Raw genomic sequence first — 14,573 nt, forward strand, 5'->3', positions numbered from 1 at the left:
CAGTTTGGAGTTTTTAAAAATGATGAATATAAGGACTGGCCTTGTGTTGAATACAATGGAAGGTCATGATGATGAATATTTCATCTGTTTGTTAATGCCAAACTATGCCTATTTTCAAAGTTGTCTCAGACATGGAGATTTAGAAAAGGTGGTGCACATTACAGCACAGAAAAAGAGAAAATATGTTCCACAGTGTTGTAGCCAGAGTTTGATAGTGATGCCTGTTGTGACACAGATTTCTGAGTTTGGTCACGAATATCTAAAACTAAAATAAAGGTCTGTCCTTTCAAAGATAAAGAGTTAAGAACTCTGCTTATTAAAGCGATTTATAATGAAGTACCCAAGAGACAACTACATGTTACATTATAGCAGACCCAGGCATCACTTAGAACTCCTGATATTTTAAACAAACCATTGTAGAATGATAATGAAATAAATAAAACATTAGTTTTAATAGACAATTAGGATTCATGATACCTATAGGGATTATCTTTATAAATGCAGAGGTTTAGAACAGCTACTAGCATGATGAATATATTCAAAATAATTATTGAACTCCAATTTTGCATAAAAAACCTGGCAAATATACAAATGAATATTTTAACAAGATTAACTTCTTTGTTATAAAAAAATTTCACATTCTTTTGAGTAGCTGGTACAGTCATGCCTGCCTGTGGCTGCTCTGACCAATGCTCAGGCTATTCTTGCCAACACTCTGGGCATGTTTGTTCTCATGAGATCTGTGTGGGCTTGGCTTTGATGTAGGAGCCTGGTTTGGCCCTGGTACAGAATGTGCCAATCCCTATCCCCAGAGACAGGGTTTCCTGCAAGAGCCCCAGGCTTGGCTGGTGCAGAAAGGGAAGAACCAAATTTCAGTCCAAATGGATTATTCCTATCCAGAGATCCCCACGGAGATTTTCTAATTTACATTGACAGCTGCAAAAACATTTGGAGGAATATGCATGAACCTGACTTTGGTAGCAGTGGCAGGGTTGTTCACTTTGGGAGAAAAGATGTTAAGTATGAGGTCAGTTGTTGTGGCCTAAGGGCAAGAATTGGTCCTTGTACCTTCTTCCCTGTGCACATGCCTAAATTTCTTCCTTCTTAGCAGGAAATCCATTTAATATATTTTTATGTTGTTCTAGAAAGAACACCAATTTTCTTTTGTTACTTTTCAGTAACTGTCATTGTAGTTTTCTACTGTTTTCTCCCTCCAGACTCCTTTTCCACCTCCCACATTTGTCTCTCATTATCTGTTGTTACATTACACATGGAAAATTGTTTGGAAGAAAAAGCAGATAACATTTAATTGCTAGAGAAGGCAATGTCTATGCAGCATAACTTTCTTTTCCATTACAGGCAAGTTTGGGCTCATCAATGTGTACTGCCCTGACAAAGATGTAGCAAATTGTACAAACTACATCTTCTACTTCAAGAAGGACCTAAATTTTTTTATTAAATTGTATCTTGTCGAAGATAAACAAGTGTTTCTCTGAAGACCAGTATTTTTGTGCCCATGAAAGGAATCAAATAAAATTTTTTCAGGCAGAATTTTCTTCTGTTTCTCTTTGTGAGAGCAGAAAGAATACTTTGTAGTTGTGCTTTCTTATCCGAATGATGGTAGAATCCCATGCAAGTTTGGGTGGGTACAGCCATAATTGTAATTTTTAATCTTTTAATGTCTTTCCTAGATAAAAGATGCCTGATTCTCTTGCCAGACACTGAGAAGCCTACTATCCTTGCTACGACCAACACCAGTTTTACACTAAGCTTGCCATCTGTCACACCACAGCAGCTCTGCCCTGGCATATCCCAGCCTACACCGACATACCTGGTATTTTCCAGACAAATTACAAACATCTGCAGGAACTCAAGGCAATGTTTGTCTGCTCCACAGCAAAAAACATTGGTATGGCTACTTCACACAGAAATGCATGTGATACCATCTGTAAACAGGGGATGTGACGTTCACTTCTAGTGACTTTATGAACCATTCTGTGGCTTTCTGTTGGCGAGTTTTACCATTTCTACGTCCCAACAGTAATTGCCCTTTCTCTATGGTATTTGGAAAGTGGTAGATACCTTAGTTTTTCCTTTGTGCAAGAGCCCCCTGCTTTTTGTCTTGTTTTTTGGTATGTACTTTCTTTTCCGTAGGAAACTGTGATTCAAACATTCTGTTTTTAAACACTAAAGTGTTTTACAATGCAAAAACACCACTGTATTACTTTTTAAGCACACATTTCATTGGCAGATGATTGGGTTGACATATGACTCTCTTTTCTAAGAATGCATGTTTGTTATCTGATTTGGACTTACAGGAATATCAGAGTCCTATTGCTGTCTTAGAGAACCTACAGCCATTTTCAAGTTATGCCATACAAGTTGCAGTGAAAAACTACTATTCAGAAGAGGAAGTGCTGCCTGTGGGAGAAGGCACAGTTGGCACAACTCTGTATGGAGGTTTGTTTCATATTTTATTCTGAATTTGAGCTGAGTTCTCATCTCAGAGGAAGATGTACACAGGTTTGGGCTGTAAATCAGAAAGTGGACAAACAGCCTGATTAAAATATAATCTGGGTAGAACTTCACAAGGTTTTGGCAAACAGGCTTGATGAATTTAAGATTCATTCAATACATTTGTATGTATTCTTCAATGTTTTGGCTTATTTGCTTCCTGAGGAAAGATAAATTATGGTTAAAAGTGGCTAAACAGTTGCAGTTTCTGCCTTGAACCACATCTTTAAGTAAGTTGTGTTTGAATGTAGGTGTGATTATGTATGTTTAAATATCTGTTTTATGTATTCATTCAGCATTAAGATTTTTTCCCTTGACTTATGTTGCTCTCATGATTGCTGTTTCTAAGGGTAATGCAGATTTGTTTTGTTGTGAACCAGGCTGAAAAGGCAACACTTCATTTTTACTTTTGGCCTGAATGAAAACAGCTCATTTTCAGTTGATTTGAAGAATTTTGATGTGTTCTTTCAGTCCTTGTTCTTTGGGAATACTACAGTCTGAGCTGGATGTCTCCTGTGCTTGTAAATACCTCAGTTAGGGCAGGAAGATGGTTCTACTCATACCCTGCTTCACCCTACCTGTTTGCAGCTGTGGGGCAGCTGCTGTGCCAGTTTTCTTGAAGCTCTTGACATTTTCCAGAATGAGAAGGATATGCAAAAAGCTCATGTTATGCGTTTGCATGTGTTGCAGCCCAGCCCAATAGAGCCACCTTGCTCAGCACTTTTTCTTGTTTTGCATGTGCAATTCTGTACATGCACATTTGTCTTTGTGAGGAGCTGTCTTTGTTCTCCTCTGCCGATAAATTTCTCTGTGTTTTTGCTGAAGTCCCTTGCTGAAAACATGGAAAGAAAACCATTATGAGGGTTAGCTGTCCCCCATGGTGCACATAGTGCTTGCTCTTCTGTTGTGTCAGTTTTGCTCTGTTGTGCCTGGTGTCAGCAGCCAGTGTCAGCTGGATCCACACAAACTCTTCATTTGCAGAGCCATCAGGCACCTCTCTTAATTCCTAAGTCAGCAAGTCAGAATTATAGCCAGATCTACAGTATATCTGTGTTTTGCTGAAAGACTGTGGAGGTGGTACCTAGGGATACTTGGTGTGCAACTCACTGGGATGTGGGAATGCTGTGGCCCCCATCTTCATTAGTTTTCTTGCCTGGGTTTTGTTCTGCAGAGTTGGAGCAGTTCTTTTTTGTAGAGAGGGTAAGGGAGTGAAACTGAGAGGCACAGAGCCCTTGGGCACTGGCTCCCTTAGCCTGGCTGCATCAGGGCTGGCCTTGGCTGGCACTGAGCTGTGCTGTGCCAGTGGACATTGCTGTGACATGCAGTGAGGGAGCCACAGCTGGACTCCTAAGGTTTTTCTTTACCTCTTTTTACCTCTCTGTGGATTTTGGCTGCTTCAGAAGTTGATAGAATAACTGGAATTGAAGTATGGATGGCCACCACTACGTTTTTCTTACTTTCCTCAATGTCTCTTTCCCCAGCAATCAACTGTGCCCAAGAAAATATTTTATCCAGAACACCTGGCAACAAGTACATGCCAGGAGTCCTGATTTCCTTTTTTTTTTTTTTTTCCCTTAGGGATGCACTCTTTAAAGGTTTCTTTAAGGGTTCATTCATAGAATAATCAGCCTCTCTTTTTGCCACCATTGTCCAGAGGAAAGCATCACCTGTGAGCCGCCCTGGCTTCTCTTATGCACAGATCATTCCCTGATTTTTATCCTGGGAGCAGTCACAATTTTCCCCTTAAAAACCCTCTGTTTAAGGTGAGCTTCTTTTCATCTTTCAAATGGAAGTGAAACAAGAGGTGCAGGCATATTATCACCCTTCTCATGGAATCCAGGCATGCTACACTTCCACAGTTCTCTAGTTCAACTGTGCTGGGTATTTTTCTCTTAACATCAGATCCCTTAGCATCTGCACCATCAAGCAAATCTGCTCCCACCCTATGTGGATCTCTGGATATTGTGAGCTGGTCTCTTCTACCTTGCCCGCAGTGAGAGGACTGGAGGCAATGGCCTTTATCTGAGATGGCAGATTCAGATTAGATATCAGAAAAAATGCTTACACTTTCAGGTGGTCAGGCACTGGAATATGTTTCCCAGGGAGTGGTGGTGGAGTCACCATCCCTGGAGGTGTTTAAGAGGCACGTGGTGTTGGGTGATGTGGTTTAGTGGTTACAGTGGTAGTTCTGGTTGACAGTTGGATTTAATGATCTGAACGGTCTCTTCCAACCTTGAAGATTCAATCTTCCTATGGAGTAAAACAAACAAACACCCCCAAACACCCAACAATTCTAGCCTTCTATCAGTTGATTTCAATTTTTTGCATGGGATTCCACACCTGTAATATAAAATCTGTGTGATACATAGATTTAATAACATTATATATTATTTGGATGTGGAAAGAATTGACACAATTATTTTTTTGTATGGGAAACTCTGCTATGCTGCAGCAATGTACAGCCCTTCAGTGATGAAACATAAAGGCAGATTATAAAATGGGAGACGGGATTGCTCCACTCAAATGGAATTTTTTAGTCTCATGTTAAAATGAAATCTGAAACTCAGAACAGGTTTCTCTAGTTGGGACAAAATGAAAAATCTGGATGAAAATCAAGTGTTAGACAAAAAGCAAAGCAAACCAACAAAATACCCTCCCCCCACCCCAGCTTACAAACCCTGAGTATTTTGAATAGATATTTGTATCAGCATTCAGAGCTTTTCAAATTTGTTGAAAAACTTCCAGCCAGCTGTAAATAGAAGGTATATGTGTCCTGACACTTATGTTCTCAATTTCATGAATGTAACTGCCAGTTTAAATTGTAATCAGATGCTGCTAGAGCCTCTTGAAGTGTGTACACTATTTAACACCTCTGAAGCTGTGTGAATTCCCTCAATGCCTTTTTCTCAATTCTCTAATGAAGTGAAAGAAGCTTGGAATAATTTGTGCTTTCCATCAAATAGCAAGGTAGAGGGAATGAAAAAAAGAGGAAGACAATGCATTGCTCTTGCCACAGAGTGTCACTCTTACTCCACATATGTTTTAGCTAGACAAATAAAAATTTGTCCTTTCCTAGTCTAGTTTCTGTATATTTCATTAAATAATCTCTGGTCTAGTTACTAGGATATGAAATAGAACATATGGACTCATCATTTTGATGTGGGAACATAAATAGTGTAATGACTTGTTAACTTTTTACCTCTCTGGACAGCTCAATAGGAAATAAAGAATTTTTTATACAGAGCAGGGACATACCGTATACCATTACAAAGTCTGTGATCTTAAAGCTTCAAAGCAAGGGTTGATTTTTCCAGAACAATTAGTGAGTAACCAGCTGGTATGGACATCTGACCAGCAACCCAATTTCTCCCTTACACAGCTCAGCCAGACTCTGTTTCTGAGAAAAATTTTTAAATTATGTGGAATAATGGATTTTCTTCCCTCATAAGTTTCCATTCAAGAAAAGACTTTCCAATCAGAGTAGTGCACAGTTTTTGTGTTTTTTTTCTTTATGAGTGTGTGCATATTCAAGTAAACACCGTATTAAACTCACATCTGAGACCCTGATTAGGAAGTTAAGAGGGAGTAGGAATTCAGTAATATGACTATAGATGTAGAGGTGTACATATATGTACATACATATATATATATATATTATATATGTGTGTGGGTGGGTTTTCCTGGTGTTCAGGTTTTTGTGGGTTTTTTATCTGCTTGTGTATTGGGATAGCCAAGAAAATACTAAAAGTCCCTCAAAATATTTTGAACTTGTCTTCAGCTGATTGACAATACCAGAATATGAGTTTTACATGGGTAGAGTTTCAGTCCTGTGAATGAATCATATTAATACACTTACATCCTTCTTTTCTTTCCTTGGTGACGTTTCTTGACTACTCTAAAAGGGAGATTAATTTTTCTTTCTGTTTCAGTACCAGAGGCAGTTAACACTATTAAAATATTAGTTTTGTCTGACACCACCATCAACATATCCTGGAGTGAACCTCTGAAGCCAAATGGACCTCTTGAATCCATCCGCTATCAGATCTCTGTCAATTTGTTGCCTCCTGTCCCAGCGACACCACTGCGAAAAAGTGAATTTTCAAATGAGATGCTTGCCTGGTCTGTCAGTAGGCTCCAACCTGGAACAAATAATTCCTTCAAGGTATCATTGCAAGTAGTTTTAATGGTCTGTTCAACCTGCAAATCTTTAGACTTCTCTTCTGCAAAGTAGACAAATAAAAGTATGCAACGTGGATTCATAAGAACAAAATTTGCTGCTTCTCCCTTTACAGATGAAGGCTAAAAAATATAGTAAATCTGGACAGCAGGTCTATGATCAGAGTGACATTTTCAGAAGTAAACATGTTGTCTGCAGAATGTGCACTGGGTATCACAAATAGAGTGATTTACACAGTTGGGAGAACATTGGGATGATGGCAGGAGGGGATCTGTAGGTCCTAATTTGATTTTAGGCTTTTGTAAATGATTTGGATAATATAATGGGAAATATATATACACAGACATACCTAAATACCTGTATGTGTATGTGCAAGTATGCACACCTAACTGGTCATATTTGCCTGTGGCTTAGTGAAAAGCAATGTGCTAAGGCACTTCTTGACTTTGAATTTCTGTGGTTCTAAAACACTGCCTAATATGTGATGTGACATCTGCATGGCTGTGTAAGATTGTGTGGCACTTAAGAAAGATCTAGAAAGAGAAGGGAATTGGTAGAAATCTGAGATGAGAAGCTAAGAAGAGTCTCTGAGGAAGGGTACTCCTGGACATGAACTTTCAGCCTGAAGGTATATAACCTTGCAGCTATGAGGGGCAGAGTCTCTCTACACCTTAATCTCTATTGCCTGAATACTCTCTTGTTTGAAACGTTGGTCTGCCAAACACTTGGTTCTGCTAAAGCAAAGCTGCCTTTCCAGCTGCTCTGGTATTGTACAGTTCATCCATTGCCTTACTAGGTTCTTGCTTTCCATCCTGATGAGAACTGGTTTTCTGAAAGTGCCCCTGTCATTGCAAAAACATTTGAGACTCCAGCTGCACCTATCAACATAGTCCCCAGAAACACCAGTTTCCAGCTAGAATGGAGACTTCCTCTGCACGTCAGTGAAAACAACTTCTGGTTTGAGCTGCATAAGGTAAAAACACCTCTAAGTTTTGGGGTGGAGTTTGTTTTCAGATCAGAGAAAATATAACCTACTCTGCTCTGGTAAGCAGGACAGGGTGGGTGGCAGGATGTACATGAAGAGTCTCAGTGGATAATTTGGGCATGGTGATGTCAGTCTTAGCTGCTCAGCAGGGGCAGGATGGAGTCAGCATTTGCCAGGAACAAGGAGCAGTGCAGCTGTAGCATTTAGTGCTCCATAGTGCCAAAGGACATCCTGGATGACCTCACCAGAATTCCTTCTGAGTCTCCTGTTTCAGCAGTTCTATCCCTGTTTCCTCACTGCCCTGCCCCAACTGGGTTTGCAGTTGCAAATCCTATGTCTGCCCAAGAAAAAGAAGAAAAGGTTTCTCAGCAGTAAATATTAACTACAACCTAGTATCTGGATTTATCTTCCTGTGACAGAGGTGAGGAGAAAATGCCAGAGAGAAGACCAGGTCCAAGAAGTAAGGAGTAAGGGCTGCAGTGAGAGCAGCATGCATGGAAAATTCAGACTTAACACCTGAACCACTGGATGTAGAAAAATTCTTGTCCTAAACTGGATCATGCAGATTCTTTACTATAGAGAATCAGATTCAATAGATCTACACCAAACATTTTCCTGCCCTAAAATAAATGCCACATCACAATTCCACTAACCCACCACCTCCTTTCAATTGCATCATGGCAAGCTGAACTCATGGGCACAATGATCCAGAAATAAAAGGGGAAGGCTCCTTTTGGCTGTGTAAAGCAGGCACTTAATCTGTTATTCTTTGTTACTGCCAAGACTTGTAGGTCTCCTGAAAACAAAGAAGAAAATTAGAGTTTGTGTCCTTGGTCTCTGAGAGGACAGAGTCCCATGGTTGAAAGAGCACCTGCGTCATATTTCCACTATGATATTAAGAGGTGGCAAAGTAGTTGATCTACCCAGGAATAGAACTGTGACACACTTTCAGCAGAAAGTTGACCATAATGATATTTTATTTCTCTAGTGGCCAACAAAAAGTGACTGGTTTTCTCCTGTGAACACTACATGCACAGGAAATCTTGTTTACAAATGCAACCTCACAGGAACTCTTCCTTGGACCAACTACTTAGTAAGAGTCACAATAGTTTATGTCACAGGAGTGAAAAGCACTTCCTCTTCCACAAGCTTTAAAACTACAGGTAAGCACTTAACGCTTAACAAGATGTTAAGAGTTTACAGGATGTGAACATTAAACATAATATTTTCAAAAATTTAACAGGGAATTTTCTTATACTAAGACCCAATAGTTCTCTTTGTTTGAAAAATGAATAACACAATACCATACATTAAGATGTAATAAGGGGAAAGAAATGAGATTCATTTCCAAGTGGAGCAGAGGAAAGAGTGAGGGGAACTGAAATGAACTGTCTGTAATGCAAGTGAACTTATTACTGGTGAAAAATTTGGGTAAAAATTTACATGTGGGTAAAAATTTTAGAATTCATCCATCACAAAGAGAAGGCCAAGGATTCATTCTCTCTGAGGATTATTAATATAGACCCTCTTTCCTTTTGTATGTCTAAACACTCATGTGTGCATCAGATTTTTCTCTGTGCCTGTTGGCCCTTTGTCATGCTACAAACACATTTTAAGGATTCTGTTTCTTCCCTGTTTGGCTTAAGCTGGTGTTCCCAGTAAGCCAGGAGTTCCTAAAAGAGCCGAAGACTCCAAAAACTCTCTACAGTGGGAAAAGGCTGATGACAATGGAAGCAAACTGATATACTACATCTTAGAGGGCAGGTAAGCAATGCATGAGGCACTCTTCCCATAGGTAACAGCCCAGAACAAATCTGGGTGTGCTGGGCTTTTCAGCTTTCCTCTGATGGGAAGAATGAAATGTATATGATCAGAAAGGCTCTTCCCATTGGGATCTCTTTCTTAGATAAACCAAGAACCCATAATTTCCAGAATTTCTGGAAAACACAGAACAACATTTTCAGAGTAATCTTGAAATAGAATTATATAATTAGATCTATGTCAGTGAACTAGAAGATTTGGAGAGAATTTCAAATCACAAATCTTACATGTAGTATGTATTTTTGGCCGATATATATGTATAAATATATTAGTGTTCAGAGGACTGAAAGAATATTGCCAGAAAGAAAGTATTCCCCCCCATGTGGGATGACTGCATAATTTTTAAAGTGCTCTGTGATCAAATTCCAATTGCCTGGGCTACTGATGTCACAATAGAGTGCCAGCTCACTCTTATTCCTGCACTGGCATTGGAAGGGCTGATTGGGCAGGTTAGAGTATATTGCTGTGGGCAGTGACTTTGAATTTCTAATTTTTTGACCATGACTCTGGAGAGATTCCTTTAAAGCAGTCAGTGCAAAGTTTAAGTAATGCATTATTTTAAAACTAGGAGAATCTATCTTCTGAAATATTCCAGTGATTGTTTGAAGTCATTACTGATGGAGGGCAGCAATTTTCTAAACTCAGCCATTATTTCTTTCTCTGTGCTTATGAAAGTTAAGCACTGACAGCACTCTCAGCTGGAAATGCTTTACCTATATAAGTTTTCACCCACACATATTTTCCTGGTGCTGTAAGCTTCCTACAGTTCCATGAGCATGCAGGAGCACTGACCTGCATGCTCTGAGAAAACAATAATTTTGATATGCCAGGAGATATTCTGTACCTGATTTGCTGCAGATGGGTAAGGAAAGGTCAGTCCCTTGGTCTGTGCCAGGGCTGTACATTAGCTGCTCCAAACTCCAGCTTCTTATTTATCTCTGGAATCATAGTGCTTCACTGAGGTGGTCTTTTAATGTAGTCAGCTTTTCTCTTGCGGTTTTGAATGTACACAGGCTGATGGTTTTGACTGAATTTCACACCAGGTAGAAAAATGTTAGGCTACTTGCACAGCATTCTAGAAAATGTTTGCCTAACCCTTTTAATCAACCTCTATTTTTCATATAGCTCTAGTGGCAACATGTACACACCAAGGGTGTGAGTTTTCCCATGTCTTTCTGGTTTAGAAGTGTTTGGCCTTTTTTCTTCATTAAAGTGTGTTGGGAGAATGAGTGACTCGCTCATGAAGGTCATTTCACATGATGTATTACGGTATTACGGTGTTGTGTGACATGAAATGATATTTCAGATATGGCCTTTCAACTTTAAGTATGTGGTCTTCTTTTGGTTGGTGAATAATCAGCTCTGAATTTATTGTGAGCAATCAATCTCAGTCCAATGGGGAAAGGAAGAAAAACACCCAGCAGTCAGCAGATACTATGGGAAAGTGGTTAGCTAAAGAATGGTATCTCCACTGCCAACGACTTGCTTCCCATTTAGCTTGTGAAACCTGATGCACAAGAGACACTGAATTACTCTGGGTCTGGAAGGGAAAAAAGCTCTAGCACAGTAGATTTGTTTCTGTTTTTGTTTTTTTTTTTTTTTTTTGCCATAAAGCTAAATAAGAGCATTTTGAAATCTTGACTGCCAGGCATATACTGAAACAGGTGAATCAGGCATATAATGAACAGTTTTTCATTTGTAAAGTGTTCTAGTATTTAATTTCCAATGCCAAGATAAAGCCGTTTGGTTCCTAGCACAGCTGAAATGGCATGCCAGAATTTTCTTCTCTGTAGCCAGAATCCCATGACCAGATTGAGCTTTTATGCAGGCAGAGAAATGCTGTGAAACCATGAGACTGAAGCAAAGAATAGGCTGGGGATGAAGCAGTAAACTGCCCTTGTGGCATTAATGACATTCCTGTGTCGTGCTGTGCATGCTGCAGGAAACAGTCTGGCAACAGCAGCAATGTGAAGTCCACGTGGGAGGTGGTTTACAATGGTTCCTGTGGCAGTATTTGCACGTGGAAGGCCAAGAACTTGGAAGGAACTTTCCAGTTCAGAGCAGCAGCTGCAAATGTGCTGGGACTTGGTGAATACAGTGGTGTTAGCATGGATATAATTTTGAGTGAAGGTATGTCATGTACTTCTGTATTCTGTTAATCCTTGTTTTGTTATTCTAAATAGTCATACCAATTTAGGAACCGAGACTGGCTATTTTAATAAGAATAATCTTGCAAAGATAAAGTAATGTCTCTAATAGGTAATAAATGGCATTGTTTTTATTGTGACCTCTGCTGCTAGTGCTCATCCAGACCCTTTTGCTCAGAACAGTGGGCCTGAAAGGAGCTTCTCCTCATTTATAGTACTTTGTCTCTGTGGCTCTGCCACTCTGCTTTATGATGTGATTCTTGGAAAAAAGACAAGCTCATCCACTGGGTAGAAATATCAGAATTACTTCTTGCCTTCAGCCAGAATGTTAGCCTTTCACTTTGTGGGTGCTTTTGGAAATCCCACCTTGAGTAGTCAAACAGTTCAGCATTTTCTGTTTCTGCATACACATTAGGTTGCAGGAATGGACCAAGTCTGGGGGAGAAGGATTAGTCTGACCAAATACACACCCACATAGAGCCTACAAGAGAACTTTGTGCAGTGAAAGACTTTTACATAGCTGAAGGGTTCTCTCAGGCGTGCTCTGCTGCATAGGATTGCATCGCATTCATACACAATCATTGAACAAGTTTCCTTTTCTCTTTAACAGATAACATGATGTCCATGGGCACCATCATTGCCGTTACTTCTGTGGTTGGAGTTGTTGTGCTGTGTTTGGCTGTGGTCATGCTATTTGGTTTTGGTATGTGATTGAGTTTTTTGTTTACCCTTAGTTTGCCAAGCCTTGGTTAAAGGCAGTTCAGGTGGTGGGAAATGATTGGCCTCCATGTTTAGGGAAATGCTCCCTCCCTAGCATGGGAGCTGGGAGGAATTTGTATATTCTAATTCTTTGGGGCCCTAGAGATGGCTAATTATATTTTTGGTATGAAGGGCAGGATAGAAGTTCACTCCATCTTCAGGCATTTCTTGCTGTTGATTACCTGCAGGGAGAGCTCAGGAGTGCTTAAGGAACTCTAATACTTGTGCGTATGCTTATAAAAACTTGACCTTACTTTCAGAGTGAAACACTTAATGATCTCCTTTTCTATTCCAGTGTGGAAACAAAGATTGAAATCCACAAAACCAGCCTTGCCTGGACAGATAGTGTTTATCAAGGAAGACAAAGAACTAGCTCAACTCAGGGGGATGGCTGAGACAGTGGGACTAGCCAATGCCTGCTATGCCATACGGTAGGTCCTCAGAGCAAATGTATTTTAAGGACAAAAACATCAAAGAGGTCTTTCCTGGACCAGTTTACAGGGCACTGATCCCTAAAACCTCAAGGTGGAGTTAGGAGCTGCATGTTTGCTGCAGGGCAGGTCTGCTCCAAAGGATGCCCTGCCATGCTGCCCCTCTGGTACACAGCCCAGCCTGGATCCCCCCCAGCCCATCCTTCATGTCACTCTGGCAAGAAACACAAGTGCACACGGAAGGAAGAGGACCTGGTGTTTGTTTTCCAGTAACTTCCAAAGCATCCAGGCCTCACCTGAGCTCCCCTTAAAGATACCTGCTGAGGCAAACAGTACCAGTTTCGCTTGAATTTTGATAGAATTTCTGACATCCTTAGGCATGAACAAGTGACTAGTATTGGTGTTTTGTAGCACTCTTCCTTCTCAAGCAGAGATTGAATCACTGCCAGCTTTCCCTCGGGACAAACTCAACTTACACAAATTTTTAGGAAGTGGTGCCTTTGGAGAGGTATATGAAGGGACTGCAGTAGATATCCTGGCAGATGGAAGTGGAGAATCCAAAGTAGCAGTCAAGGTAATCACAACCATCTGTTCTTTTGCAACAGAATGGGATGGGCAGAGAGATCTGTCTCAGAGGTTTTGCCTGAGAAATGGGTGTTGGGCTGATCTGGGTGTTTTCTTGCAGTGTTTCTTGCAAATCTCTTAAAGCTCAGCCTTGTAATGATTTCTGGGAAATAATGTGTATTTAAGGCCACATCTATGTCTGATGGTTTTACTTAAGCACTAATGTAGTAACAGTGATGATGATGAAATGTTTCTACACTTCTGCTTTCTGTTGAGCAGACTTTGAAGAAGGGTGCGACAGACCATGAGAAGAGCGAATTCTTGAAGGAGGCACACTTAATGAGGTAGGGACAGCTTTGTCCCTGGGCACCCTTCAAAGCTGGTGGTGGCTTTCCAAGGGAATGAAAGTAGCACTTTCCTCTAAACAGATTATTGGGGCATTTTGGGGGTTTTCTCATGTTTCTGTCAAACTAGTAAATCACTACTGATGAATATTATGTAACTAAAGCTGTAAATCTGACAAGCAAAATTTAAGCCATAGACTGCAAGTTCAATATGCTCGTATCATGGATTTATTTGGGATTGTACTGGTGTATTTCAGTATCTTTGCTCCCCTAAACCGAGTTAGTTGCCAAAGGCAATGGTCAGAATTCAACTTATCCCATTTTACTGAAGGAAACACATCAGAATAAACTGATGCCTAGAAGTTGTAATTTTCAGTGGAAAATATTTTTTAAAAATGTGCCACTAGGGGCTGCCACATACCCCTTCTATTGAGGTAGTGTTAAATTATGCATCTGTCACCACTGCAAGAATTTCACACAGCAAGCTTTGTGTTTCAGCTGGAAATCTTGTTTTCTAGAGTGTCCCTAGAAACAAGCTCAACTGTAGTTTTCAACAGGTACTATAAGACTGAGAGTGTAGTTTAGTTTTCAGATGGACTTTTGCATTTCTTTGACTTTTATTTCATTCATGCAGAAATAAAGGCAATTTTTAAAAAATAAGGATTAATTTCTGCGCAGAAAACTTGGTTTATTCCAGTTATTAAACTGGAAACTGATTTTCACAGCATTCCAATTTTTTTTGTGGTTACATGCTTAAAAATATATCTTGCATTTTTTGCCTTTTATGACACACTGTAACTGATTGAGGTAAAAGGCTTGTTAAAATCAAAA

At 40.0% G+C, this 14,573-nt stretch overlaps 1 protein-coding gene across 1 annotated transcript in view; it reads left to right on the forward strand.

The window, feature by feature from the left end:
• ROS1 (ROS proto-oncogene 1, receptor tyrosine kinase) overlaps window positions 1–14,573 on the forward strand; it is a 67,985-nt gene that overhangs the window by 33,056 nt on the left and 20,356 nt on the right. The window contains exons 28-38 of the mRNA XM_058020934.1: window positions 1,692–1,909; window positions 2,319–2,460; window positions 6,444–6,676; window positions 7,488–7,664; window positions 8,665–8,839; window positions 9,323–9,440; window positions 11,440–11,627; window positions 12,255–12,347; window positions 12,699–12,834; window positions 13,246–13,408; window positions 13,678–13,742. Coding sequence (XP_057876917.1) covers window positions 1,692–1,909; window positions 2,319–2,460; window positions 6,444–6,676; window positions 7,488–7,664; window positions 8,665–8,839; window positions 9,323–9,440; window positions 11,440–11,627; window positions 12,255–12,347; window positions 12,699–12,834; window positions 13,246–13,408; window positions 13,678–13,742 — 1,708 coding nt within the window. The remainder of the gene's footprint in view (window positions 1–1,691; window positions 1,910–2,318; window positions 2,461–6,443; window positions 6,677–7,487; window positions 7,665–8,664; window positions 8,840–9,322; window positions 9,441–11,439; window positions 11,628–12,254; window positions 12,348–12,698; window positions 12,835–13,245; window positions 13,409–13,677; window positions 13,743–14,573) is intronic.

The sequence above is a fragment of the Melospiza georgiana genome, chromosome 3, assembly GCF_028018845.1.
Source record: "Melospiza georgiana isolate bMelGeo1 chromosome 3, bMelGeo1.pri, whole genome shotgun sequence".
In the NCBI taxonomy this organism is placed as follows: Eukaryota; Metazoa; Chordata; class Aves; order Passeriformes; family Passerellidae; genus Melospiza; species Melospiza georgiana.